The sequence below is a fragment of the Chaetodon auriga genome, chromosome 6 (genome assembly GCF_051107435.1).
Source record: "Chaetodon auriga isolate fChaAug3 chromosome 6, fChaAug3.hap1, whole genome shotgun sequence".
In the NCBI taxonomy this organism is placed as follows: domain Eukaryota; kingdom Metazoa; phylum Chordata; class Actinopteri; order Chaetodontiformes; family Chaetodontidae; genus Chaetodon; species Chaetodon auriga.
Window position 1 is genome coordinate 455,001 of NC_135079.1, and position 26,500 is coordinate 481,500.

The 26,500-nt window shown below is 48.7% G+C and overlaps 4 protein-coding genes across 8 annotated transcripts in view; 1 reads left to right on the top strand and 3 right to left on the bottom strand.

The window, feature by feature from the left end:
• The window catches only part of calml4b (calmodulin-like 4b), a 6,965-nt gene extending 6,234 nt beyond the window's left edge, over nucleotides 1-731 (bottom strand). Inside the window, exons 1-2 of the mRNA XM_076733981.1 lie at nucleotides 466-731; nucleotides 1-221 (exon numbers count right to left, since the gene is read on the bottom strand). The exon at nucleotides 1-221 is cut by the window's left edge and continues 670 nt beyond it. The gene's annotated coding sequence lies outside the window, so the exon portion shown is untranslated. The remainder of the gene's footprint in view (nucleotides 222-465) is intronic.
• A 20-nt stretch (nucleotides 732-751) lies between these two features.
• cln6b (CLN6 transmembrane ER protein b) lies at nucleotides 752-4,748 on the bottom strand. Of its 5 annotated transcripts, none has more exons than XM_076733985.1 (7): nucleotides 4,340-4,748; nucleotides 3,665-3,763; nucleotides 3,389-3,577; nucleotides 3,130-3,185; nucleotides 2,164-2,286; nucleotides 1,103-1,231; nucleotides 752-899 (listed from the first exon to the last, which is right to left on the bottom strand). In XM_076733985.1, the coding sequence occupies exons 1-7, from the start codon at nucleotides 4,487-4,489 to the stop codon at nucleotides 761-763; spliced, it is 885 nt and encodes a 294-aa protein (XP_076590100.1). In that variant the 5' UTR covers nucleotides 4,490-4,748; the 3' UTR covers nucleotides 752-760. The 5 variants fall into 5 exon arrangements, with proteins under 5 accessions (XP_076590100.1, XP_076590099.1, XP_076590098.1 ...); XM_076733984.1 differs by having other exon boundaries at nucleotides 1,103-1,234; XM_076733983.1 differs by having other exon boundaries at nucleotides 786-1,231.
• A 3,695-nt stretch (nucleotides 4,749-8,443) lies between these two features.
• fem1b (fem-1 homolog b) lies at nucleotides 8,444-12,510 on the top strand. The gene is made up of 2 exons (XM_076732496.1): nucleotides 8,444-9,175; nucleotides 10,179-12,510. Exons 1-2 carry the CDS (start codon nucleotides 8,814-8,816, stop codon nucleotides 11,812-11,814), a joined length of 1,998 nt encoding a protein of 665 aa, XP_076588611.1. The 5' UTR covers nucleotides 8,444-8,813; the 3' UTR covers nucleotides 11,815-12,510.
• Nucleotides 12,511-14,414: 1,904 nt separating this feature from the next.
• itga11b (integrin, alpha 11b) overlaps nucleotides 14,415-26,500 on the bottom strand; it is a 33,378-nt gene continuing 21,292 nt past the window's right edge. Inside the window, exons 14-30 of the mRNA XM_076732493.1 lie at nucleotides 25,801-26,004; nucleotides 25,581-25,711; nucleotides 25,010-25,182; nucleotides 22,629-22,768; nucleotides 22,395-22,505; nucleotides 22,050-22,135; nucleotides 21,757-21,958; nucleotides 21,191-21,289; nucleotides 18,512-18,588; nucleotides 18,338-18,421; nucleotides 18,081-18,183; nucleotides 17,539-17,652; nucleotides 17,349-17,432; nucleotides 17,152-17,262; nucleotides 16,828-16,923; nucleotides 16,014-16,127; nucleotides 14,415-15,680 (exon numbers count right to left, since the gene is read on the bottom strand). Coding sequence (XP_076588608.1) covers nucleotides 15,600-15,680; nucleotides 16,014-16,127; nucleotides 16,828-16,923; nucleotides 17,152-17,262; nucleotides 17,349-17,432; nucleotides 17,539-17,652; nucleotides 18,081-18,183; nucleotides 18,338-18,421; nucleotides 18,512-18,588; nucleotides 21,191-21,289; nucleotides 21,757-21,958; nucleotides 22,050-22,135; nucleotides 22,395-22,505; nucleotides 22,629-22,768; nucleotides 25,010-25,182; nucleotides 25,581-25,711; nucleotides 25,801-26,004 — 2,010 coding nt within the window. The 3' untranslated portion in view covers nucleotides 14,415-15,599. The remainder of the gene's footprint in view (nucleotides 15,681-16,013; nucleotides 16,128-16,827; nucleotides 16,924-17,151; nucleotides 17,263-17,348; nucleotides 17,433-17,538; nucleotides 17,653-18,080; nucleotides 18,184-18,337; nucleotides 18,422-18,511; nucleotides 18,589-21,190; nucleotides 21,290-21,756; nucleotides 21,959-22,049; nucleotides 22,136-22,394; nucleotides 22,506-22,628; nucleotides 22,769-25,009; nucleotides 25,183-25,580; nucleotides 25,712-25,800; nucleotides 26,005-26,500) is intronic.

The window sequence follows — 26,500 nt, forward strand, 5'->3', positions numbered from 1 at the left end:
GGTACAGGACATAACAGGACAGACAGGACAGCTGACGTGTGATTCAGGGAGGCCAGTTTGAGTGACTTTAAAGCTTTATTGATCCTGTCAGACACAGAATCTGATCATCTTCATTGTTCAGGGTTAATCACACGTATGTGTGTGTGTGTGTGTGTGTGTGTGTGTGTGTGTGTGTGTGGAGGACAAACATGTTCTTCATCCTTCATTCAGATCATCATCAGCTTCACAGAGTAAGTCAAAGGTGTGATGAACATATAAAGAGTGACAGACAGACAGACAGACAGAGAGACAGACAGACAGAGAGACAAAGACAGACAGACAGACAGACAGACAGACAGACAAAGACAGACAGACAGACAGAGACAGAGAGGCAAAGACAGAGAGACAGAGAGACAAAGACAGACAGACGTCAGGACTGGAAACAGGTGGAGGTTGTTGCTTAGTTGGGGTTCAGGTTAGACTCACTTCCATGTCGTCCATGTTTAAAGAGTGAAGGAAAAGTGTGAGACAGGAAGTCTCTGGAGTGGACGGGGACATTCTCATGGTCTCAGATCACTGATATGAAAACATCAATAAAACGAAGCATTGAGGACAATTATGGAGCACCTCTGAGGCTGAGGACAGACAACCCGACAGTCCTCTGCAGATTCATTATTAGTCCCTCCAAACCTCTGAGACGGACGCCACGTCTCCACCTTCCTTCGGTCAGATTAAAGGGACACTCTGAGTCTGAGGAGGAGGACGCCTTTAAATGAGCCGTTTATGTGCTCTGGAGGTGGAGCGTGAAGACGGAGCGAGGCTGCGGGACGTAGATCAGCCCGGGATACTTCCTCCTCAGGACGCCATCGCTCCACAGACAGGCCACCCAGACCGCCACCAGGGACAGAGCTGCAGAGAAGCTACAAGCAGAGAGCGTCAGCCAATCGGCATCGAGATGATTCTCACATGATCACAGCGCCATCGCTCCACGTTTTCAGTCATCATGAAACATTTTCCCAAGCAGCACATCCTCACCTGGACTTCACCTGCTCCACCACTGACACCACCTGAACCTCTCTGGGTCAGCATGGACCACATTGTCCACAATTTCTGGACAGCGTACCTGTAGAGCATGAAGACGCCGTTGCTGTCGGGAACCATGCCCCGCCTCCTCTGGTGCATCACTGTGGCGGTCATAGTGAAGAAGGTGAAGATGAAGAGGATGAAGGTCTGTCCCTCAGTGATCAGGTACCTGCTGGGAGAAACAGGGTCAAAGGTCACCTGTGAGCAGAGAGCCACAGGTTCAATCCCTGCTGTGTTTTTAACACCACAGTCTTCATCACAGTTGTCTGGCTGCAGGACTCTGATGGACTGGGAGCGTCCTTACAGGTGAGTCATGTGATTTAGAGGTGACCCCCACAGACTGTCGTCAACGGCTGCATGAAAACCAAAGATTCTGAAAAACGATGTTTCATTTGGAAATGTGACAGAAATGTCTTTCACATTTAAAAGACAAAAAGACATGAGACCGCTGACACAGTCCTCCAGGTCTGCTCCCAGCCCTCAGGGACGTCCTCGTCGAGTCAGCAACACCTGAGAGCCACCTAATCAACTATTACACCTGAGAGCCACCTAATCAATTATTTCTAACACCTGGAGGTGCTCACACACACACACACACACACACACACACACACACACACACACACACACACACACGTTCGGCCTCAGGTGTGTTGTTCATCAGACACTACAGTTTCAGTTCAAGTGTCACCTGGTGGATCAACAGTCAGACATCAGCACTGAAACAGAACAGCAGCAGAACTGGAACCAGGTCCAGACCTTCACGGTCCCACAGGATGAGCCCTGCTGACGGCTCGTGGTCTCGCTGAGACAGATCCGTCTTTGCGACCCTCTGACAGGCGTCCTTTGATTGTGGACCTTCAGATGAACTGAGGTTATTGTTGTTTTGCCAGCTGATTCAGATGGTTCTGATTGTTTCTGCGTTGGTCTGATGTGATCTTAATTTAAGTGCTAACGAAGCGGTAACATATGGACCCCAGGAGGACAAGCTGTTGCCAAGGCGACAATCCCAGTGTATCGATGAACAGGGATTGAACCTGCGACCGTTCGGTCACAGGATGCACGGATGTGATGAGTGATGTTGTAGTAAAGCAGTCTGACCAGTAGAAGGCGCTGCTGGGGACAAATAGCATCCATGCTGCCAGCGGCATCTTCTCCTCCTGTTTCCTGAGACTGAAACAACCACTGAAGAAGAGGAAGAGGACGAGGAAGAGGGGACCATACCTGGAGGAAGAAGGATAATTCTCGTGAACTCGTTTAGCCTCATTTAGCCTCGTTTAGCCAACTTTAGCCTTGTTTAGCCCAGTCTGGTCCAAACGTCCTGAAGTATTCTGACCTTTGATGAGCTTTAGACAAGATATTCAACATACGTTACATCAAAGGCAAAACATCATCAAATTTAGCTTTGAGATTTTCTTTTAAAGTAAGAAAGAAAGGATTTTTTAAAGTTTTGAATAAAGTTATGAATCAGATGTTTTTGGAGATGTGATGGTGGGCTAGCAGGGCGGGCTAGCTTTTGCTCTCAGGTCCTAAGGTGACAAACCTCTCTCTGCTAAGCTAGTGGTGGCACTGATGTGTCAGTATGTTTCTCCAGTAAAACAACGTTTAAATACTGTTTATCAAGGAAAGCTAACAAGTAGTGATACTGATATTAGATATTTGATTTCAGTTTAATAGTAAATACACTTTCCAGTAGAAACAAATACACACACACACACACACACACACACACACACACACACACTACAGCACCACACGTGGATTCATCCGCCACTAAATAGTCCCAACAGATGCTCAATGTCCTCCAGTTTGTCTGATAAAAACTACAGCAAGCAGCTGTTTGAGGAAATAATGAAACTTTTAAACATGAAAGTAAATATTTAAAGATTTACGTCTTCAGCAGGAACCAATGAGCTTTGAGCTGAGAGCCACAGACAGGAAGTCAGACACTAATCACAGTTACGGTCATTGATCTTTTTCCGACATAAGAATCATCTGGGACGAGTTACAGGAAGTGGACTTTTATTATGCTACCGTGGATGAACGGCGAGTTTGAGGTCTTCTTACCACATCAGGTGACCAAGAGTGTCGTCAAAGTAAAACAGCAGCTCGAAGGCATCGACCTGCAGAGTAAAACGGCGTTCATCAGCCTTCATCACAGACACTGATGCATTCAGCTGAGCTCCTGTCTTCTTCTTCTCTTGTCTAAATTAAAGAAGAAGGCTTTTTGCTGATTTTCCTGTGTTAATCTGAAGGCTTCTGATCAGCGGCTGAAAAATGGCGTCTCACACCGCCCAGGTGTGATCCTGGGTGACGCAGCACCTACCAGGGAGGACGGTTCCAACGTCTTCATGATTGGATTCTCTCTGACCGACAGGTGCAGCTTGTAGCCAATCAGCAGGAGCCGCCCGGTGATGGAGTCGGCCACTAGGTGGAGGCTGGTTCCCATGACGACGGCGATGATGCCGAGGCGGACGGCGAGCAGGGGCAGCGTCCTGGGGCTGCGCTCAAGCATCTGCAAGGACAGAAGTTTGACTGTGATCTGAATGAAGCGTCCGTGAATGTGAGTGAATGTGGCGGCGGCGTGTTGCGTCTCAGTCACTTTGAGCAGGACGAGCGGCGTGCTGATGATGTACAGGAAGTGGAGGACTTCTGCGGGACCCGGACGGTTGACAGGACACCAGTCTGCTGGGACGACAAGCTGCAAAGAGATTCACATTCAACACAGATTGACTGTTTCATTCCTCCTGTAAACGCGCAGTGATTCATCCCTGCCTCTAGAGGTCTCAGAACCAAAACAACAAAAGACCACGTTTGATGACATCATGAAGCGGCGCCGCATCATGGGAGCTGTTGTCTTCATTGTTAAACACCATCGTGATGAAACTGATGAAACAACAGTCAACAAAAGAGCAGCTAGCTTCATGTTTTCCCTCCTGCATCCATCAAAGACATGGCGCCGTGGACAGGTGACCAAATGAAACGCACCTTTACCTGAATAAGACCACAGGCGTCTCTGTTTGACCGTGGTTGACACAGCTCAATAAAATACTCGTAGATCTACTCTGTTTTAGACATTTTGATGTAACGCCTTGAAAGCCTCTCCGTTTCATTGGTCAGTGTGTTCAGGGTTGCTGGCTGAGGTGGTTTTAAAGGGACACATGAGGACAACAGAGCAGCAGACATTCAGGACACACAGGGACAGGTGACAAGGTACCGATCAGCTCTTAGACTACCAAGATTATATTGAGTTTTTTTTTTTTTGTCCTCCTGTTACCATGAGGACAGGTCGGCCCACATCCAGGATCCAGTTTTGGACGGTGAAGCGGAGCCAGAGGTCCAGGTGGAAGCGAGGCTTCGGCAGAACGTCCTTCATCTCCGCAGAACCGGCCGACCGGCTGCAGAACACAGAAACACACAGATTCATGTGTTCATTCACCTGATTCACTGACGCAGCGGCTAATCATGCGATCAGAGGCTCTGACTGCCTTCTGGGCGCATTTTGTGCTGAAGCAGAGCTTAAATCCTGTGATGCATGATGTGATTTGTCTCAGACCAGCGACTCTGAAAAGAAGCCAAAATGATGCTGAAATAAAAAGATTCACATCGAGCAACATTTCTCTTTAAAGCTCCAAATGAACCAAAGCAGGACGAGTGAAACGCGGTGTGACTACTGGATGGAAATGAAAGTGACGCCGTCGCTGAGGTGGAAACGCCGCAGAGCCGCCTCCAGAAATACTGGATGACTGATGAAATGCAGGTTTGATCATTATCAGAAGCACAGAGTGCAGCTGAGGCTGAGGCTGATGCTCGTGTCCTTAGTCCTGCAGGTATTTAACCAAAGGACTGAACACCTCCACAGCTGACCTGACGATGGCGCCAGAGGATCATCATCAAGTTATTTCAGTTCATCCTGAGGGGAGCACGAACGCCTGAACCACGGTTCATCACAGTCATCCAGCAGTCGAAAAGCGACGCAGCTAAAGTCGCTAAAGTGTCGAAGGCAGTGTTTGAATCTGCAGACTGACAGAGTCCAGAACAGTCCAGAACGGTCCAGAACAGTCCAGAGCAGGTCTGAACAGGCCTGAGCAGCCCTGACAGTCCTGAACCAGAGAAAGTCCTGATCTCCCTCCAAAACCCCCAAACTGTGCGACAGCGGATTTCCTGCAGCTCTAATCTCATCTGTTCATCTGTCACATGTCTGACAGAGGACGGAGGACAGAGGACAGAGTGATGTCCTCCACTGACAGGCTCAGTCCACAGCAGCTGGATGATTTTAAAGGTGGAAACCAGCAGAAATTCAGACCGCTGCTTCTTTCCCGAGACAATAAACAAGAGAAACGTTCAGACATGATGATCTGATGATCGGTCTGTTTCTGCTTTTATCCAAACAGCTTTTCCGCCTCGCTTCGCCTTTTCTTTTTCATTTCCAGCTCTTCTTCTTCTTCTTCTTCTTCTTCTTCTTCTTCAGGAGGAGTGGGTGGAGACGTAAACTCCTATGTGTGTTACAAATGAGTGAACTCAGGAGGTTGAACTGCTCCGAGCGAAGAAACACAAACTCAGCTGTGATCTGACTTTACTTTCATTCATGAGTTTCGAGGAACTTTTCTGTTTCCGGCACTTCAGCAGAACCAGAGTGTTCAAACACGAAGCTTTGTGATTAATGAAAGTGGAATCGTTGTTTAAAGGTGAGACCGATGATGAAACGTGAAGTTTACCGACCTGCACATGAAGGCAGCCGCATGCAGAGCTGTCTTCTGTCTCTTCTGGGTGGACGTGATGGATGGCTGCATGTCTGCTCTGCAGTTCAGCGTCTGTCTGTCACACGAAAACACTGTTAAACCAGCTGCCTGCAACGACTCAGTTTCCCGTGTGGGATCAATAAAGTCCTATCTTATCTTATCTTATCTTAAACAGCTACAGCATCACCGACTGACACCACAAAGGCGCAATGAGAGCCAATCAGGTCCACTGTTGACCTCCTTGTCTGAAGCTGAAGAAACAGTTTCCTTCAGACTGAAGCAGAACTGAGTCGTTTCCTGGTAGAATAGTCAGGAATTAAACTGCAGGCTGATCTGCAGCAGATAAGCCTCTAATCTGTATAAACCTCCACCCATTTTTCATTAGGCAGCGTTAATCTGGCTCCAGGTGAGCACAGTGAGAAGCTTACGCTCCCTGTGAGGTTCACTGAAAAGGTCACGAAGATCTGTGAAACCTGTTTTCATGTGACTGCAAGAAAACTGGGACACATGACGGAAGAACAGCGTGGTTTACTCCATTTCCTCTTTTATTTTGGAGTAGTTTTCCTTGGTCATTCCTGTATGTTGTACTTCCTGTCATTGTTCAGTTTCCCACCACTTTCTCTGATCACCTGTTCTCAATCATCCAATCGGCTCCTCAGTACTCCAGCAGCAGCTCTGTGACTGAAGACAGCCTGATGCTTCAGCCTGAGGACGGGGACGGGCTGTCAGTCAGTCCCATTCACACTGTGTCCAATGCTGTGGCTGTAACTCAGCAACAACCAATCACAGGTGCGCGCGCACACACACACACACACACACACACGCACACAGCAGAGAGCGCTCAGGAGGATTTAGACACCTGTGTGCACCTTCTCATCCATGTTTTCTGCCCACTTATTCCCTTTCAGGGGCTCCTTCATGTCTGATTTCTGCTGCTTCGTCCACTGTGCTCCAAAAACTGCATCCTCTCTTTGATTTACTGGGTGTTTCCATCTTTTAACTCATGAAAACAGCTGACATTCCTCCGCCTGTGATCCTCCACATGAACATTTCTCCTCTGGAAGGCTTTTTGTTTGTGCTGCTCGGTGTGAATCACAGAGAAACAGCTTCCCTCAGGACAGACACAGTGTGTCCTGTCTGGATGAGCCGTCGGATGGTTTGTAATTGAACAGCAGCGTTCAGTCTGACACCACCTGCTCTCCTCCGCCCTGCTAACGTTACAGCAAACTCAAAGCTCCACTGACATCTGCTAACCTGCAGCCTGCATTCACTGTTGTGGTTAGTGTTAGTGTTAGTGCGCTAACGTTTGCTAGCAGCAAACACAAAGTCCAGCTGAGGCTGATGGGGGTGTCATTAGTTCTGCAGGTGTTCAGTGTTAAAACAAAGTGTTGGACTCCGACCAAAGTCAGAAGAACTGATCCTGAAGGGAAGATGAACGTGTGAACGGTACATTCATCATAATCCAGCCTGCAGGTGTTGAGATGTTTCAGTCTGGATCAAAATGATGGAATGAAACCATCACGAGACAACAACAAGAGACGGACTGACATCACACGCCGCTTCAGACGCCATGTCTGTTTCTGCATTCCCAGAAGTTGGTCTGTGACATCATGCCTGTTGTGAGAGACAACAAGCTGTGATTGGTCAGCTCAGTTTCTGGCTCTATAATCACCTGCTCTGACCATCAGAACAGAATAAGGGTGGTGTCGTTGGCGCGTCGCTGGTCCTTTGCATTCAATGTGAACTCTTGTTTAAAAGCCAAAGTACCTGCTGTATCGTGAGTCTCTTCTCATGTTTTACCTGCCGGCGCTGAACATGTCCTCCGTTACATGATGCTTCTTATCCTGTTCAACTGCTTCATGCTTTGCTCTCTGCTGTTTCTAATTTCACGTTGTGTGTTTTATTGTTTGAAATGAAGTTTTCAAACTAGATTTACAACGAGGAAGAAAGTCCATGCTTTGAGCTCTTCCACATGAGGGTAAGATCACCTGATCCATTCCCCACAGTGACATTGATCAGTGCATTGTTCCTGAAAATAAACTGAAGAATAAATACAATAAATAAATCACATTTAAATGTTGGATTCCCCAAACCATAGTCATGTCTCCATCCAAGAGTGACTGCGTTAGCCACTGGGACCCACTGGCAGCAGGATTCAAAGGCCAGTGTTTATAGAGATGTACATCTATAGCTTGTATGAAGCTGGTCCTCCCTCATCCTCTCAGAATTCAAGTTACTGTGAAATTTATGATATTTATTTGTTATTAAAATCATGAACCTCAGACCAGACAAAGAATATTGTAAACATGAGAGCAGTTCAGAAACAAACAGGTAACATCTTTCTATCTAGCTTTAATACACAAAATATACAATGAAGGTCAATATCAACTTTACATTTAAACGACTGAATTCTCTCTCAACAAAAGAAAAACTTGTAAAAGCTTTTCTTAAAAAAAGAACATTCTCAACTTGTTTTCTGTATTCATTTTTTAGATATTTTTTCTTTGATTTTTTCGGTTTTTTGTATTTGTCTGCGCTTTTTGTATTCATTGAAAAGAAGCCGATTTCAAAAAACAGGCAGCTGGAGTGGCGGAACATAAACCAGCGACACAGAGTTCCAGCCGGAGGTATTTTCACGTAGAACGGCAACTTCCGCCCAATGACTATATAGCAAAAGGTGAGAGTGCTGGTGTTTGTTTGTGAATATTTGGGGTTGTTTTTCAGTTTTTAGACGAAGCACCACAAGGAAACGACTTTTTGTGGCAAACATTAAGGCGCCAGTTAAATGAAATCAAACCTGGAGCTAAAAAGTGTCTGTTTGCCGACCAGCTCGCTAACGTTAGCACAGAGCTAACCGGCTAGCTCCCTCAGCTGACGCCTGATACTCGGCGTCCGGACACAGAAACTCAGAGGCTGAAGCTCAGTATCGGACACTTCAGCTGTAAACTTCACGCCGGGATTCGAACCATTTCTCTCGCGGCCACAACGGAGAAACTCCATTTTTCATGTATGCACTGGGGCCGATTTCGACATTTTAATGGGAGGCGGCTTGCTTTGGAGGATTGGACATTGCGGGCGCCAGTTGCGAAGAAAGCGGAGGTCCTGGCTACCTGTCGGGCCCAGATGGAGTCTCTGGCCGGCTACGTGTACAAGGCAGCCAGCGAGGGCCGAGTCCTGACCCTGGCCGCGCTGCTGCTCAACCACTCCGAGGCGGAGACCCAGTACCTGCTGAGCTATGTGACCCAGCTGGCCGGGCAGAGGTCCACTCCCCTGATCATCGCAGCCCGGAACGGCCACGACAAAGTGGTCCGGCTGCTCCTGGACCACTACAGAGTGGACACCGAACAGACCGGCACGGTTCGCTTTGACGGGTAAGAGCTGCCATGTTTTAGTCTTCATGTCGGCAGAGCTGTGGTTCAGGTTTCAGTTCATGTGGAAAAGTTTTTACATGTTCAGATTAAGATGTTATTTATGAAAATGAAGATCACTGACTGGTCCTGGCTTTAGGTTTCCGTCTGTGGTTCAGGTTTAAGGTTTAAAAGTGACTGAAACCATTCAGTTTTCAGTGGAATCACAAGAAACAATCGCTTTGGAAGCTGTTGACATCAATGTTCAGATGAGACATTTAACCCGAGGCTGAAACTGACGATTAAAGATTAGAAAACATCTGCCAACACCAGTCAGACATTCAGTTTGCTTTGATCCAGAGACAAAAGTCCACAGAGACACACTGAGGGTGGCAGCAGAGGCGCAGTGGGTTCATCGACTTCAGCTCTGAGTGAGTTTAAAATCTGCACCTGAGAGAAAATGAATGTTTGACAGACTGAACGCGTCTGTGATTCGACGCCTCAGGATAAAATCTCAGTTAGTATTTAATGTCTTTTTGTCTCAGTGCTGAGACGTTTTGTCATCTGATCAGGACTGAACCACAGAAACCTGCTGGCTCTCTGTCAGTTGTGGCCCCGCCCACGCAGTGATGTCACCGCAGGTGTTTTGACCCAGTTTTCAAATGAAGGATCCTGCTCTGATTGGTGGACTGAAAACGGTTTTGTCCAGGATTCAGTGGTTTCAGTCCTCACAGAAGGATTTTTGTGTCTCCTCATTTGTTAATAAATCAGTTTGAAACGTGTTGATGGAAAAATCTTCCTCCTGATCAGATCATTGATCTCTGAGCGCCGCTGCCTCCACCCGTAAGGATGAAGACGATGCTGCGGTGAAGACGCACGTTGACCCCATGTTCAGAATCCCTCGTTAAAGATGAAATTAATTTGTTTGACGTTTCTGTCTTCAGACTTTCAGGTTTCAGATTGAATGTTTGATGTCAGCTGAGCGCGTCCTGATTCGCTGTCTGTCTGTCTCCCGTCTGTCCTGCAGCTATGTCATCGACGGGGCCACGGCGCTGTGGTGTGCGGCTGGAGCGGGACACTTCGAGGTGGTGCGCCTGCTGGTGAGTCACCACGCCAACGTAAACCACACCACGATCACCAACTCCACCCCCCTGAGGGCCGCCTGTTTCGACGGGCGCCTGGACATCGTCCGCTACCTGGTGGAGCACAACGCCGACATTAGCATCACCAACAAGTACAACAACACCTGCCTGATGATCGCCGCCTATAAAGGCCACACGGACGTAGTGAAGTTCCTGCTGGAACAGGGGGCCGACCCCAACGCCAAGGCGCACTGTGGGGCCACCGCCCTGCACTTCGCAGCTGAGGCAGGACATTTGGAAATCGTAAAGGAGCTGGTGCGCTGTCAGGCAGCCATGGTGGTGAACGGACATGGCATGACGCCGCTGAAGGTGGCTGCAGAGAGCTGCAAAGCAGACGTGGTGGAGCTGCTGCTGGCGCACGCCGACTGCGACCCGCGCAGCCGCATCGAGGCCCTGGAGCTGCTAGGTGCGTCGTTCGCCAACGACCGAGAGAATTACGACATCCAGAGGACGTACCACTACCTGCACATGGCCATGACGGAGCGCCACCGCGACCCAGAAAACATCATCGCCAAGGAGCTGCTTCCGCCCATCGAGGCCTACGGGGGGCGCTGTGAGTGCCAGACGCTCCAAGACCTGGAGGCCATCCGGGTGGACCGGGACGCGCTGCACATGGAGGGGCTGATGATCCGGGAACGTATCCTGGGCTCGGACAACATTGACGTGTCCCACCCCATCATCTACCGCGGCGCCGTCTACGCCGATAACATGGAGTTTGAGCAGTGCATCAAACTGTGGCTTCACGCACTTCGTCTGCGGCAGAAAGGCAACCGGAACACACACAAGGACCTGCTGCGCTTCGCCCAGGTGTTCTCCCAGATGGTCCACCTGAAGGAGCAGGTGTTGGCGTCGGCCGTGGAGCAGGTGTTGAGCTGCAGCGTGGTGGAGATTCAGCGAAGCATGGCTCGAGTGGACACGGCGGCAGAATCCGAGCTGCCCCAGGCCATGGACAATTACGAGTCAAACGTCTTCACCTTTCTGTACCTCGCCTGCATCTCCACCAAGACCGCCTGCAGCAGCGAGGAGCGCGCCCGCATCAACAAGCACATCTACAACCTGATCCAGCTGGACCCGCGCTCACGTGAAGGCTCCTCCCTGCTCCACCTCGCCATCAGCTCCAGCACGCCGGTCGACGACTTCCACACCAACGACGTCTGCAGCTTCCCCAGCGCCCAGGTCACCAAGCTGCTGCTGGACTGCGGCGCGCAGGTCAACGCCGTCGACCACGAAGGCAACACCCCGCTGCACGTCATCGTCCAGTATAACCGGCCCATCAGCGACTTCCTGACGCTGCACGCCATCATCATCAACCTGGTGGAGGCCGGCGCCCACACGGACATGACCAATAAACAGAATAAGACTCCGCTGGACAAGAGCACCACCGGCGTGTCGGAGATCCTGCTGAAGACGCAGATGAAGATGAGTCTGAAGTGCCTGGCGGCGCGCGCCGTCCGGCAGCACCAGATCACCTACCGCAACCAGATCCCCAAAACGCTGGAGGAGTTCGTGGAGTTCCACTGAACGGACGCCGAGCTGGAGCCACGACAGACTCTGTGCTCCTGAAGAACTTCTGAGAACTTTCAAACAGATCCAAATGGTGCTGAGGACAAAAGTCCAGTACGAAACGTTTTTCAGCATTTTTATTAAAAAAAAATGGGTTTTTTCTATTTTAAGTGTGAACCGCCAAAAGTACCAGCAGCCGTCGGCCGTCCGTCTGTCCGTCTGTGTCTCTGGCTGATGTGTCGCAGCAGGTTTGTCCTGAGCTGCTTCTTGTTTTGCCTTATCTCCACGCCGCGAGCCGCTGAGGACGCCGCCGTGTTTTACTTCATTCTGTTTTAAAAGAGGTTTTTTTTTAAAGGGTTTGATGGGGACAGTTTGTGGAGAGGTTTTGTCTCTGGGCCTGTTTTACTGAAAGGACACTCCCTGTCCTCTGTGGACAGCAGACACGTTCAGACGGCTCCTGCACGTCAAATTGTCATTTTGATTCTAGCCAGCTTTTATTTTGAAATCCCTGTTTTAAGTTGAGAAAATGTGTTTTTAATAAACGGTCGAGGACGAAGTCGCCTGCTTTCCTCTTCTTCCACAGCTGAGCGTGAGCGACCTCTGACAGGACGAGGTCTTCACAGGTCCACCGCAGGACCGGCTCACCGTCTGAAGGTCTGGGCTCTGAATGTGGATCTGTGGGTGAATTCCTTTTTGAAGCATAAAGAATAACTTAAAACACGATTATTGATTATTGATTTGTCAGCACATCATTCTGTCGACTCTGGATCAGGTTTTTATTTATTTCTTTTTTACTGTCGTGTCAAATCAAACATCAGTTGATTTATGACATCATGTCCATGAAGTCACAATTAAACAGATTTTTAAGCCTTTTCTCACATTTGACCAAACAAAGATGGCAGCTGAAGCTCCTCACAGACATCAGAACGTCTTCTGAAGCACTGATGAAATGTTTAGAGATGGTTCCTGAATCGCAGCTTAAATTTGATATTTTCATATAAAACACCGTGTTTGTATTCGTTTGTCAGGCTTCATTAACGTGTTCAGCAGGAGGAGGGTTTCTGCATGCAGAGGACGTGGTGTCAGGCGACACCGTGACGGCGTCTTGTTGGAACATTTTTCAGTGCTAACATGAAGATGAAGCTACAACCTGCAGCTGGTTAGCTTAGCTTAGCATAAAGACTGGAAACAGGTGGAAACTGCTAGCCTGGTTCTGTCCAAAGTGAACAGCATCCACCTTCCAGAAGCTGTAGAACTGAACCGGTCACATCCAGTTGGTTTGATATGGTGGACACTGACTCCAACCAGCTGAGACTCCAGGAAGTATCTGCACCCAGCCAGGAAATAGTCCAGCTGAAAACCTGCAGTGAAGCTACAGATGATGGTTTCAGTGTAGACCTGTGACTGCTCCCCAAACCCACGTGTGTTCATTAACTGTCTGACAGGTTTACTCTCAGAGAACTGATCAGTCATCAGGAAACAGTGAAAGATGTTTCCCTTCACGTAGAGTGGCACGGCTGCTCCGCCGGAGGCGTTCTGTCTGCAGTCGGCTGTGATTGGTCGATCAGGTGAAAGGTTTCTTCTTGTTTTCAGGGTTTGATTTTGTGAACTCGCTGAATCAGTGAAGCTGAACAAACATCTGGAGTCAGTCGCTGCTGTCCAGCAGGACTCAGCGTCTCTGAATCATGTGATCAGACGCTCAGAGGAGGCTGCCTGCAGCTGTTATGGCTTTGATGATGATGATGATGATGATGATCTCATGTTTGAACTGGTCAGCGTGCAGCAGCACGTCGAGGTTTGACGGCTGAAGTGAGGCCAAAGACTCCCGTCACCTGTGGGGACTTTAAAGACGTCAGCTGTGGTGAACTTCCTGCAGAGTGAACGCTGTCAAATTAAAAGTCTTCTGTCTGCGTTCTGTCCTCCTGTCGTTCATTAACTCACCTGAGAAGCAGGTGAAGTGTTCCAGGCTTTGAGCAAACCTCCAGATGTTCTCCTCGTCTGAGGAGCAGATGTGTGCTGATCAGTGTGGTTTGTGGTTTGATCTGCCGCAGAGCTGATCAATAATCACAGTCAGATATTAAAGATCCTGAGTTGCTGTTCTTCTTCTGTGGTGTTTGACATGTTGATGTGGACGGTTTGTGAAACGTCTCTGTTGAAAGCGTGGGACGCAACTCACACTGAAACATGTTCAGAGGGCCATTTTTAGCACCACCTTCACACACACGTCCACCTGCTCATCCGCCTGTGGATATTCATGCTGTCATTTATTCATGCATTCATTAGCATGAGCTGACGTTTCCTCACCAAAGGACTATGAACCAAATCTATGAGACCAAACTTTATTAGCATTAGCATTAGCAGAGAGAAAGGATCCGCCCACAGCATCTTCATCATAACCAGTTTATTTACAGCGAGTTCAAGTCCGACGTCATACAACAAAGTGCATCAGATAGAAATTTGAAGTAAAACACAAGAAAATACAATAAAGTACACTAAAATACAATGAAATACAATGAAGTACAATATGTGTTCATAGGAAGCATTTACAGTTTCCACGAGTATAAACAGGAAACTGGAGTAAAATCAGCTGTCGTAGGTAGTTTCTCTCTCTCCTGTCTGTCTGTCTGTCTGTCTGTCTGTCTGTCTGTCTGTCTCTCTGTGTGTCTCTCTCTCCTGTCTGTCTGTCTGTCTGTCTTCCATCCGGATGGACCTTCATTGGATTTATTGGTCTTTATTTTTCTGTCTCGCGGTTCTTTTTCTCGTCACTCGTCGGTTTTATTCGCTGTCGATCTTCCAGCTGAACTTCGTGGTCAAACAGCTTTTTCCAGTTTCACCACATGAACTGGATCAGGGACGTTTTCAAATTTCAAATTTCAAATTTTTCATTGTCTCCTGAGACGAGACCGTCAGCCTGAAGCTGATGTGTGTGTGGTCATAAAAGACGTCCAAACGTCCATCTGGACGTGGTCACGTGGTCCAAACGTCTGTGTGAAAATGACATCAGAAGACTGAGCTGGAAAACAAACACCTGAAAAATGAGGAGAACCACACAGGAACTGAAGCAGACCAGGAACATCCAATCAGATCCGTGCAGGTGAGCAGAGACACCTGCTTATTGGATTCTTTCTTCTTTCTGCTTGTTGGTTTTACAGCGAACAGGAAGCTGCAGGTGAACCTGCAGCGCAGAGATGAAGCTCTGCTCACTTCTCTTCTTCTGTCCTCTAACATCCAGCATCTCACGGCCCCTCACAGTCACCTGGTGACCATTCGGAGGGGCCCCACCCTTAGGTTGGGAACCACTGTGTCAGCCTACCTGTACCTGTACCTGTACAACAGTCACAGGGTCGTTGTCTTCACAGAGTACTTTGATACTTGAAGTACATTTAGCTGATGATACTTACGCTGCTGTACTCTTTGGACTGGAATAATTTGGAGTATTTGTACATCATTGTGTTTGTACTTTTACTTTGAAGTTCTGCTCAGTCTTCCACCACTGATGTAACATGGTCAGATGATTGGGGGGGGCATCAGGGTCCCTGAGTGACAGGTGGAGGCTCGTGATGCGTTCAGGTGATCCTCATCGACTCGTGAAGTTTTATCAAAGCATTTAGAGCAAAGTTCAGCCCTCAGTTGTGTCTGAAGGCGTGTGGGACGCGTTCCATTCAGTGATGAGCGACACGTTCAGTCCGCTGACGGCCGTCGGTGCTCAGAGCGTCCACCAACCACACACAGGTACACAACTCCTTCTGTGACTTCACAAGCTGACGAGGACCGAACCAATCAGCATCGCTGTCGCCCACACATTATAGCTCCTCTGCTGCCTTCCCATTGGCTACAGGCTGCTCCTCCTCCTCCTGCCTCCTCCGCCTGTTGAAGAAGCCGAGCTGAGAGGGAAACAGATTTGAATCAAATCAACATTCACTGATTTACAGGTGGGTCCATCGTCACAGTCACCTGCTGACCTGTGATCAGAGGGCAGCAGGTGAAGAACGTGGAGGCGTGTTTTTAGGAGTCATCATGGATAAACGGATCGTCCTCGCTGTGAAAACACTGACTGGAGGTCAGATTGACTGAACACCTGTGATAAACTGCAGCTTGTACGTTAAATGTGATCGAGCCATCATTAAAACTGAACTCCAGACCAAAAATAACAACAACCATAACCATAAAGACGTGTGTGTGTGTGTGTGTGTGTGTGTGTGTGTGTGTGTGTGTACCTTCCACAGGGCCAGGACCACTAAGGCCAGTAGCAGCAGGCCTCCCAGTGAGCTTCCCAGTATGATCCAGAAGGGGACGGTGTAATCCTCGTCCTTCCTCAGCTCCAGGATAATCTGCATCACAACATTCACATCGTCCACTGAAGGTCAGACTTTATGAACCAGAGGACAAATAATCAGAGCAGTTATTGATTATTCATCACGGTCAGAAGTCCAACATGAGCCTCATGGACAGTTTAAGTTCAAGGCAGAAGATTTAAGGCAGTTATGAGGAAAGAAAGATGGTTAAAAATGGTTTAAAAAGAAAACACTGTGATTTACATTAAATATCTTTGTATATATCAGAGCATCTAAATCAGGCAAAACTGATAGAACAAATAAAAGCAGATTCATTAACTAAAGAAGAAGAAGAAGAAGAAGAAGAACCTGAATAAAAGCAGAACTTAACGCAGAGCGGCTGACTGTCATCATCCTCTCTGACAGCAGGTGGCAGCAGAGGACCACATGAGCTCTACAGCTGAGTTTGACTGGTGGAAATGTAGGAAGTAGTTAGTGACTGAGCCAGTGAATAAATGAGGAAGATGAAGGTCAGTGTCTTCATCAGTGAGTCTAAATGTCGTCACATGGTCACACGGTCACATGGTCGCCAGTGACCTTTGTTGCATGTCACAGCTCTCTGTCTCGTTCATTTCCTGTCCTGCTCCTGCTGCAGTCAGCGTGTGTTCATTCATTCATTCATTCATTCATTCATCCATCCATCCATCCATTCATTCATTCATTCATTTAGCATGAACTCATTAGCTGACAGCATTACCTGTCTGACCGGCCGGTCCTCCTGCAGGAACATCGGACTGGATGCTTCCAGCTGGATGGAGGCAGCCGACAGTAACTCCAGCGACCTGAAGTTCACCTGAAACAGGTGAGCAGTTGTGTCGTAGTTACGAAGGATTCGTGTTCAGCAAACAGAAAACGTGAAGACGTGAAACGCTTTGAGTTCCTCACAAGGGGGGAACACCCGGAGCCTCTTGAAGAGGAGGCTGACGCTGAAGGTCAGACTGTGAGCTCTGAGCTGGATGTTCTTCTCTGGCTTTGAATCTACTTCCTGTACTCACACGTTCACAAAGCGCAGCACACTCACAGCGAGCAGAGCGCCAAGCTGAAGTCTTCCTCGGAGCGTCACCTTCATCTCTCTGGAGGCCGGCAGGTTCAGCGCGCACCGGACCAGCAGACCCTCGCTGTTACTGCGGTTCTGCACAGACGGATGGAAACACAACTTCCTGTCACGCAAACCGCTTCCTGGACCACCTGAGACCAGATCTGGATTAACAGACTCACCAGCTGTGACAGGTGAGACAGGTCCTCAGGTGTGACCTGATTGGTTGTTCTGGGCTGAGGCAGCGTGCAGTGAGACCCAGCGACCTGCTGAGAGGAAGAGGAGGAGGAGGAGGAAGAGGACGAGTCTGTGTAACACGTGGCTCATCCTGTCTGTAAACAGTCCAGTCAGTCTCAGTCCTTCCCCTCGTACCTGCTCGATGCTGTAGTCCGTGATGTCGACCAGCTGGTTCCTCCGCCGGGTCACCGCCCAGACCTCCGCCCTGAAGACCACGTCCTGCACTGAGAAGACGCCCAGGTTCTGGATCTGCAGGCGACGTTCAGGATAAACACACAGTTAGAAAAGTCTGACTGAAAACTTCAAAGACGTTTTTTCATTCATTGAATTTTTGTCTCCCACATTTCCCAGAATTCCCTTGGGCTGTTCTGTGGAATGAACGACACGCCGACGGTGAGCCTTAAATGTCCCGTTTGTCCCGAAGGATTCGTTCAGATTAAAGCTTTTTGTCCTGAGATGAATTGAACATAAAATTAACTTTGATGTGTGTGAACGTTCTGATTTTGGCGTCACAGCAGTGAAACAAACATCCTGCAGGTTCGTCCTCTGGAGAACATGAATATCTACAACTTTCAGCTTCAGGACCACCAGGAGCCAAACACAGCAAAGGCCGAGGACGGACGCTTCCTGCAGCTGCCGTGGACTCGCTGGACGACGTGAGTGTGTCTCTAACTCACAAAATAAGTGAGGTTGAAGGAGCTGCTGTCCGGCTGGTCCCGGGACGAAGAGGAGGAGGAAGAGCTGTCTGCTCTGATTTCAAAACGAGGAGGGTTGGGGTCTCTGAAGGAGAGGAGAGGAGAGGAAGAGCCTGTTTCAGGAAGTATACTGTACCGACCCCCTTTCCAGAACTGACCCACAGTCAGTTTGAGTGTTTCCTGACCTCTGAAACCTTCTGCCATCGTTTCTACAGACGATGTGAACAGACGTCACTCACCTGGTGAAGAGGAGCTCCGTCTGGTACTTGAGAGGGAGGAAGAGGTCGTTGATGTTGTCATCCGGGTACCCCTCCTCTCCCTCACTGAGAGACACACACAGAGATCCACAGTCACCACATTCATACAAATACAAATACATAAAAAACAAAACACAAAGGAAACGGCTGTCTCACCTGCTGGTCACCATGACGACCCGTACGTGGTCCAGGAGGACAGAATGGCTGAACTCAAACTCCAGACGGAAAGATACCTGGAGAGGAAGTGAGCAGATTGCTTTCAAAATAAAACTCCGGGAGCTGAAACAACATTTTCTCCAAAGTTGGCAGAATCACATTCAGTCTGTTCACATGAAGCTCTTTGTTCCTTCATGTTGTTTTAATGGTTCATTGATCTCTGCTGTGGAATCATTGATGTTTGATCTTCTCACATGTTTGATTTGCTGCTTTTCCTCTCAATGATCTCAATGATCTGAATGTGTTTGGAATCATGTGGAGCTTTGGACTGTTGGTTGGACCAAACAAACATGGTGAAGGCGTCACTTTGTGACCACATTTCTCACTTTTTTCAAAACGTTTCCAAAGCAAACGATCGATCGATGGAGGAAATGATCAGCAGATTGATCCAGAATGAAAAGAATCATTAGTTTAAAATGAGCTCCACCTCAACCAACTCCAACAGGAACGTCCTGCTGAGACACAATGATCTGCAGAGACCAGAGACAAGAGGACAACAGACACAGAGACACAATGATCTAAAGAGACCAGAGACAAGAGGACAACAGACACAGAGACACAATGATCTAAAGAGACCAGAGACAAGAGGACAACAGACACAGAGACACAATGATCTAAAGACCAGAGACAAGAGGACAACAGACACAGGAGACACAATGATCTAAAGAGACCAGAGACAAGAGGACAACAGACACAGAGACACAATGATCTAAAGAGACCAGAGGACAACAGACACAGAGACACAATGATCTAAAGACCAGAGACAAGAGGACAACAGACACAGAGACACAATGATCTAAAGAGACCAGAGACAAGAGGACAACAGACACAGAGACACAATGATCTAAAGAGACCAGAGACAAGAGGACAACAGACACAGAGACACAATGATCTACAGAGACCGGAGACAAGAGGACAACAGACACAGGAGACACAATGATCTAAAGAGCAGAGACAAGAGGACAACAGACACAGAGACACAATGATCTAAAGAGACCAGAGACAAGAGGACAACAGACACAGGAGACACAATGATCTAAAGAGACCAGAGGACAACAGACACAGAGACACAATGATCTGCAGAGACCAGAGACAAGAGGACAACAGACACAGGAGACACAATGATCTAAAGAGCAGAGACAAGAGGACAACAGACACAGGAGACACAATGATCTAAAGAGACCAGAGACAAGAGGACAACAGACACAGAGACACAATGATCTAAAGAGACCAGAGGACAACAGACACAGAGACACAATGATCTACAGAGACCAGAGACAAGAGGACAACAGACACAGAGACACAATGATCTAAAGAGACCAGAGACAAGAGGACAACAGACACAGAGACACAATGATCTAAAGAGACCAGAGACAAGAGGACAACAGACACAGAGACACAATGATCTAAAGACCAGAGACAAGAGGACAACAGACACAGAGACACAATGATCTAAAGACCAGAGACAAGAGGACAACAGACACAGAGACACAATGATCTACAGAGACCAGAGACAAGAGGACAACAGACACAGAGACACAATGATCTAAAGACCAGAGACAAGAGGACAACAGACACAGAGACACAATGATCTAAAGACCAGAGACAAGAGGACAACAGACACAGAGACACAATAATCTAAAGACCAGAGACAAGAGGACAACAGACACAGAGACACAATGATCTGCAGAGACCAGAGACAAGAGGACAGCAGACACAGGAGACACTAAACTGCACTCAGTACTTTTACTGTCAGTACTTCAAGTACATTCTCCTCATTATACTGTCATACTTTTACTTAAGAAACATCTCTGAACGTCTCTGAAGGTCTCGAGCAGACTGAGCCTCATGTCTTCCCTCCGGCTGCGTCTCACCTGATCCAGCAGCTCAGAGGAAGCCGACAATAATGTGAACCGCGGTCTGGACCTATAAACCGCACTTTATATAGACAGGCATCTGTGGAGCGGGCCCTCGGGGGCCTCACAGTGAAGGGTGGGGCCGTGATCATGTCTACAGGACGGTCGTTAGGCTAATGAAGGATTTCAGTCAGTGGGCGTCAGTTGAAGCGTATTCCCGCTCTGTTTAATCACCATCATTAGTGTGATGGTCTAATAACACCTGTGTGTCTGTCCACAGGTAGACGTCCAGCACACGGACACTCACCGCTCTCTGCTTCACGTCTGAGGAAAACGTACGTCAATAACAAGAGTATCCTCTCTGAAAATACTCCAGACTTAAAGTACTCACTCACTGACTACACACAAAGACAGTGTGAGCCAATCACCAACAACACTGGAGCCTACATGTCCCATAATGCACCTGAGTGAAGTCTCTTCAGACGTGACTGACCGTAAATGTTCACGTCTTCCAGCGTCCACAGTTTGTAATGCAGGCTGTAAAAACACCTGAAAGTCTGACATCATGTGGTCTGAACGGACACTGAATGAGCGAGCAGTGACGCCAACACTCATCACAGGAAAGATCCAGGAAACGTTCCAGTCAGCAGAGTGCTGTTAGGGTTAGGGTTATCTGTACAGATAAACATAAAGCTGAGGTATTGATCAGGTGTTAGCAGTATATCAGTCTGCATCAGGACTGGAGGACGGACGCTGCACCTACCTGGGACATGGACTTCATGAACGGAGCGCTGATGTTGCAGCTCCTCTGATTGGCCAGTCTGTCGTCAGAGTAACAGTCAATCTGAAGATCTGATTGGTCCTGTGAGGAGGGGGAGGAGCCTGCTGAGTCATCGAGTCACACTTAGTGGTTGCAGTAAATATAGACATTGTAGGTGAATTGATCCAAAACCATAAAGCAGAACATTTCCTGTCGCGTTCCCACAGGTCGCTGAGTCTCAGAGGACCGATGCTCTGCTGGGAATTAGGCAGCAGTGGTGGGTGGTGGTCCGTGTGCCACCCGGCCCCCAACTCTTTAAGAGGGACGGACTTGGGGGTCACAAGCATTGGCATCAGTACTCACCTGGGAGAGTTTTCTGTCTCAGAGTTAGAAAGCTCAAAATGTGAGGGTCAGCTTAAGGCCACTTCATCGTCTCCCGGAGGAGAAACTTGTCTTGGATTAAAGAAAGTGCTGCCATCAGGCTGAACGTATGTTTTCTGTCAGACAGGAGACGAACAAACGCTCCTTATTGTGATTGTTTCTCATCGAATGAAAGAGCATGAGGACACCTTGACTATGAGGCTGGAGAATAGGAGGTTGGAGGAGGTGGAGATGTGGATGGCAGCTCCATAAGCATTTTCTCCCTGATTCTCCAGTCGAGCAAACACCAACATCGCCCTGCGGCCGGTCTCCACCACGTACACGGAGCGCTCTGACGCCCCCTGATGGCTGCAGAGCGACCAGGCGGATCGGTCGGAGCTGCAGAACTGCCTTCAGGTGAAGCACAGAGACGGCCAGCGGCGTCAGAACATACGTGATGATAACAACGTGTGTGTGTTTCTAAAGACCAGCTGCTACTCACTGAACATCCAGGAGGTCGGTGTGACTGTGGAGGACGAGGTCGGGGACGCAGGTTTCTTCCTGCTCACAGCCGTTCCAGAAGGGAAGCTACGGCAACAAACAAGGACCCTTTCAATTCTCCGCGATGAGACACTTTGATGTGAGCCAAAGAGTTCATCCTGAAGGAACATGAACGTCTGAAGCACATTTCATCACAATCCTCCTCCAGATGTTGAGACTTTTAACAAAATCGACCTCAAGGTGGCGCCAGAGAAAGAAAATCACTCAAAAAACTCACCCTGAATCAAGTTTTTATGGATTTGTTTATTCTTATTTCAGTGTTTTTTAAGTCATGCCAGACTCTCACCTCGCTCCTCAGGACGTTCGGCCAGTCCGGGTCCAACACCGGACCCTCGTCTGGACTCTGCAGCCCCGTCTCCAGGACAACCACGATGGGACGTCCATAATCAGTCGTCTCCTGTTCAAAGAAACGTCAACGTGTGAGCGATGTTCCAGTGATTGACAGTGACAGTTTGTGAGTTTAATGTGTGTGTGTGTGTGTGTGTGTGTGTGTGTGTGTGTGTGTGTGTGGCATTCCGACCTGGATGGAGAAGCCGAGACGTTGGCAGCTCTGACCTCCAGCCGGCAGAAACAGACTCCGGCGCTGCTGTCGATCTGATTCGTCCAGAACAGCTCGAGGAGGAAAACGCCTCTCATCCAGGAGCAGGCTGAACCAAACAGCTGGAGGAGGAGGAGGAGGAGGAGGAGGAGGAGGACACAGGGGCTTGAAGGAGGCTCATATGCAGCACAACAACGCTGTAAACATGCAGCGAGCAGACTTTACGGGTCTTTCAGGGAAGTATGGGAGGTTGAATTAAAACATAGAGGCATCAGTGTTTCCATCCACTGGACACACGATTTATTCTGTGTTTCCGCTGACATGTTTGGACTCAGACTAGAGACACAGCATTGTCTTTGTGTCCTCCAGCATCAGGACACCCTCCATGTTTTATTCTGTCTTTTTGAGAAGCGGAATCCTGCGACAGGAAACAACAGCGAGACATACTGCTTTGGGTGCATTTAGAAGAAGCAGAAGCTGATCCAGAGACAGTCAAAATGAACTGAAATCTGCTGCAAAGAGGACACCTGAGGACACCTGTTGTTGGCGGCAGGTAAAAAATGAGACACATGTTGTCGACACTTGTCATCAGCGGTGACGAGGACAGTTGTGAGCGTGTCTGTGAAGGTGAAGAAGAGTGTCTGCGTGTGAATGAGTGTTTCATCAGTGTCCTGCAGAGCAGCTGCAGCACACGGACTGTTTGTCTGATGCTGATTATCAGTGAGGCGACGTGGCACATCCCTAAACTCTGCTCTTAACTCCAAATAAAATGCACATTGAGCCTGAACACAGAGCCACAGCAGTGCAATCAGCTGTGCTCCTCATTACTGCTGCCATACTTTGTTCTTTGTTATTGATTCTTGAAGTGACGCCTTCCTCGCTTCCTTATTAGTTATTGGACTGCAGAGCTCATTCTCATGTGTTTAACAACTGAAGCTGGGTTTTGATTTATGAGCGTTCAGAGAGCTGAGGTAAGCCGCTCCGCTCGAAACGCCACGTCTGCACACACACAAACAAACCAACCGAGTTCATCTTCGAACAAAGCCTCACATGTCGTCAGCCGTGGCTTCTGTCCTCTATCTGTCTGCTGAAGCGTGTTCGTTTGATACCGTGTGGAGTGCTGGCGTGTGTGCATGCATGCATCTCTGCCTCTGTGTGTGTGTGTGTGTGTGTGTGTGTGTGTGTGTGTGTTTGTGTGTGTGTGTGTGTGTGTGTGTCTAATCCAGTCCAGATGATCGGGGGGAGGATGAGGAGCTGATGCAGAGAGAGGAAGGTATGAAGGTATGAAGTGATGGAGGAGGAGGAGTGACACAGTTTAACGGCGGCTGGCTGGAGTTAGCATGTTAGCGAGGTTTCCATGCAGCCGGCCCACACATCTGAAGCCAATTACACAGAGACACGACAACGGCTTCACGGAGCACTGAGGGAAATCTGCTGCGAGGAAGAGGCCACAACAAGACTTTGCCATGCACAGACTGAAACACCAAACATCTGGATGACCCTGATGGCTTCGTCTCAAACGTCCCGAAAAGCTGGTTTCATCTGTAGAGGCAACCGCTTCCCTTCATTTATCTGACAACGTCCAACATTCACCTCCACGTCTTCACAGTGGAAGCTGCCAGGTAGGCCTCGACCTGCTGCTGAGCAGCTGGGAGCTGACGCTCAAACACTGGCTGTTAGGAGTGTTCGAGTCCAGTCACACCACGACCGGCCAAGTAACATCAGCTCCAGCATGATCTCATGATGAAACGCAGCAAACCGAGTGCACACACGCTCAAAGTGTCGTCACTGTGAACTTTGTTCCTCGGCACAAATTAGGTTTTTACATCAAGTTTATTTATTTGAGTCCAAATGTGAGTTCAGCGTCGGACACTGCGGGTTTGCTTTGACACTTCTTCACTGATGTTAATTCACGGTGCGTTTCTGTTATTCTTTGTTTACCACAATCACCAAGAAACAAGGACGGTGCCCATTCTGACATCTACAGGGAAACTGGAGAACAATGTTCAGGTGGGTGGAGCCGCAACTGAGAGAAAGTCAATGAGGGCGACAGAGGAGTGAAAAACAAGCGCCATTCTTCCATCAGACTCCTCGGAAATAAAACATCATGGAGCATAAACATGGATTATCTCACTGGGGGTCCTGGGCCAACAATACACTACAGGGCCACCCTGTTCAGAGAGGGGCCTCTCATTGGATATGAGTCCTAAAATACACCTGCTACCGCTTGAGGCCCTGTGCCAGAAGACCACCTTGTCCAGGTTTGGTAACCTCGCCTTAGACGCATTATTCTCTGCTGTGCATGAAAGAGACCAAGACAGGATTTTACCATCTTATGAAAGAACCGTGTGCCGAACACCTACCAACATCTGTCCTGGTCTTGGTCCTGGCCTTGGTCCTGGAGTCCAGACTCAGACAGACGGTAACAGACATGCAGGTGACCTCTTTCCCTCCTCGCCGACAGTCTTTGTTAAAGATGTTGACCTTCTCAGGTTCAAAGATCAGCTTGGCCTGAATCCGCACCACGCCACGGGACCTGGAGGAGGGAGCACGCCATGAAGGTTCAAGTTAACTCTGGGAGGTTACGATGAGGCGTGAAGTCTCCCGGGACTAAATGAAGGCTGCACTTACAGCAGTGCTGTGAGGTAAAATGCTGACATCAACATGCTAACTATGAAAATGCTAATATGCTGATGTTTAGCAAGTGTAATGTTTACTATGTTCACCATGTTACTATAGCAAGTTAGCATGCTAACATTTGCCAACAGTGGAGGCCGAACGTCATTAGTTCTGCAGGTGATAAACCAAACTTGTTCTGGTCTGATGATGGCGCTCGATGAGAAGTCAGAGGATCAACAAATATGATTACAACTGTGTGTGTGTGTGTGTGTGTGTGTGTGTGTGTGTGTGTGTGTGTCTGCGTGACAGTCTGACCAGATGATGACAGCAGCTCCCAGCGCTCCCACTGCGAGGTCGACGAGCCCGTCTCCATTGACGTCCAGAACGCCGTGAACACTTTGACCGAAATACTTCAGACCTGCAGAAAACGCAGCTGCAGACAGACGCTGGAGAAGCAAAGTGAGAGAATGAAGTGATTATTTGTGCTCCTGTTCAGATTCCTTCTCTTTGACTGAACTGGTTCAGCATCTGTCACCTGTCTGTACTGGAGCTGGATGCTTTTGTCTTGACCATAAAACACGTAGACCGCCCCCTGGTGGTCGTCCTCCAGCGGCGCTCCCACCACCAACTCCCTGAACCCGTCCCCGTTCATGTCGGGTATCTGGGCCAATGACGAACCCAGCCGGGAGTTCTGAGTGCGGTCAGAAACCTCCAGCGCCCCCTGCAGGATGAGTGATGTCTGGAGGGAGACGGTTTACTTTAGATTTGTTTTGCTCCACGTTCGTCCTGTATCTTTAAGAGATGTCCCCATGATGTGAAGCCTTTGGAGGTCCTGAGCTGCTAAACCAACTGCAGCAGTACCTGTGTGTACCTGTGCGTGTGCACCTGTGGTGACCCTGTGTGTGGTGACCCTGTGTGTGTATACCTGTGTGCGTACCTGTGGTGACCCTGTGTGTGTGTACCTGTGGTGACCCTGTGTGTGCGTACCTGTGGTGACCCTGTGTGTGCGTACCTGTGGTGACACTGTGTGTGGGTACCTGTGGTGACCCTGTGTGTGTGTACCTGTGGTGACCCTGTGTGTGCGTACCTGTGGTGACCCTGTGTGTGCGTACCTGTGGTGACCCTGTGTGTGCGTACCTGTGGTGACACTGTGTGTGGGTACCTGTGGTGACCCTGTGTGTGCGTACCTGTGTGCGTACCTGTGGTGACCCTGTGTGTGTATACCTGTGTGCGTA

Excerpts from the sequence above, each read along its gene's own strand:
- cln6b (XM_076733982.1), bottom strand. The coding sequence starts at position 4,489 with ATGAATCTGTGTGTTTCTGTGTTCTGCAGCCGGTCGGCCGGTTCTGCG. Across the intron at positions 3,764-4,339 it reads TGGGCCGACCTGTCCTCATG|CTTGTCGTCCCAGCAGACTG; the intron begins GTAACAGGAGGA and ends ATCTCTTTGCAG. Across the intron at positions 3,578-3,664 it reads CGCCGCTCGTCCTGCTCAAA|ATGCTTGAGCGCAGCCCCAG; the intron begins GTGACTGAGACG and ends CTGTCCTTGCAG.
- fem1b (XM_076732496.1), top strand. The coding sequence starts at position 8,814 with ATGCACTGGGGCCGATTTCGACATTTTAATGGGAGGCGGCTTGCTTTG. Across the intron at positions 9,176-10,178 it reads GGCACGGTTCGCTTTGACGG|CTATGTCATCGACGGGGCCA; the intron begins GTAAGAGCTGCC and ends TCTGTCCTGCAG.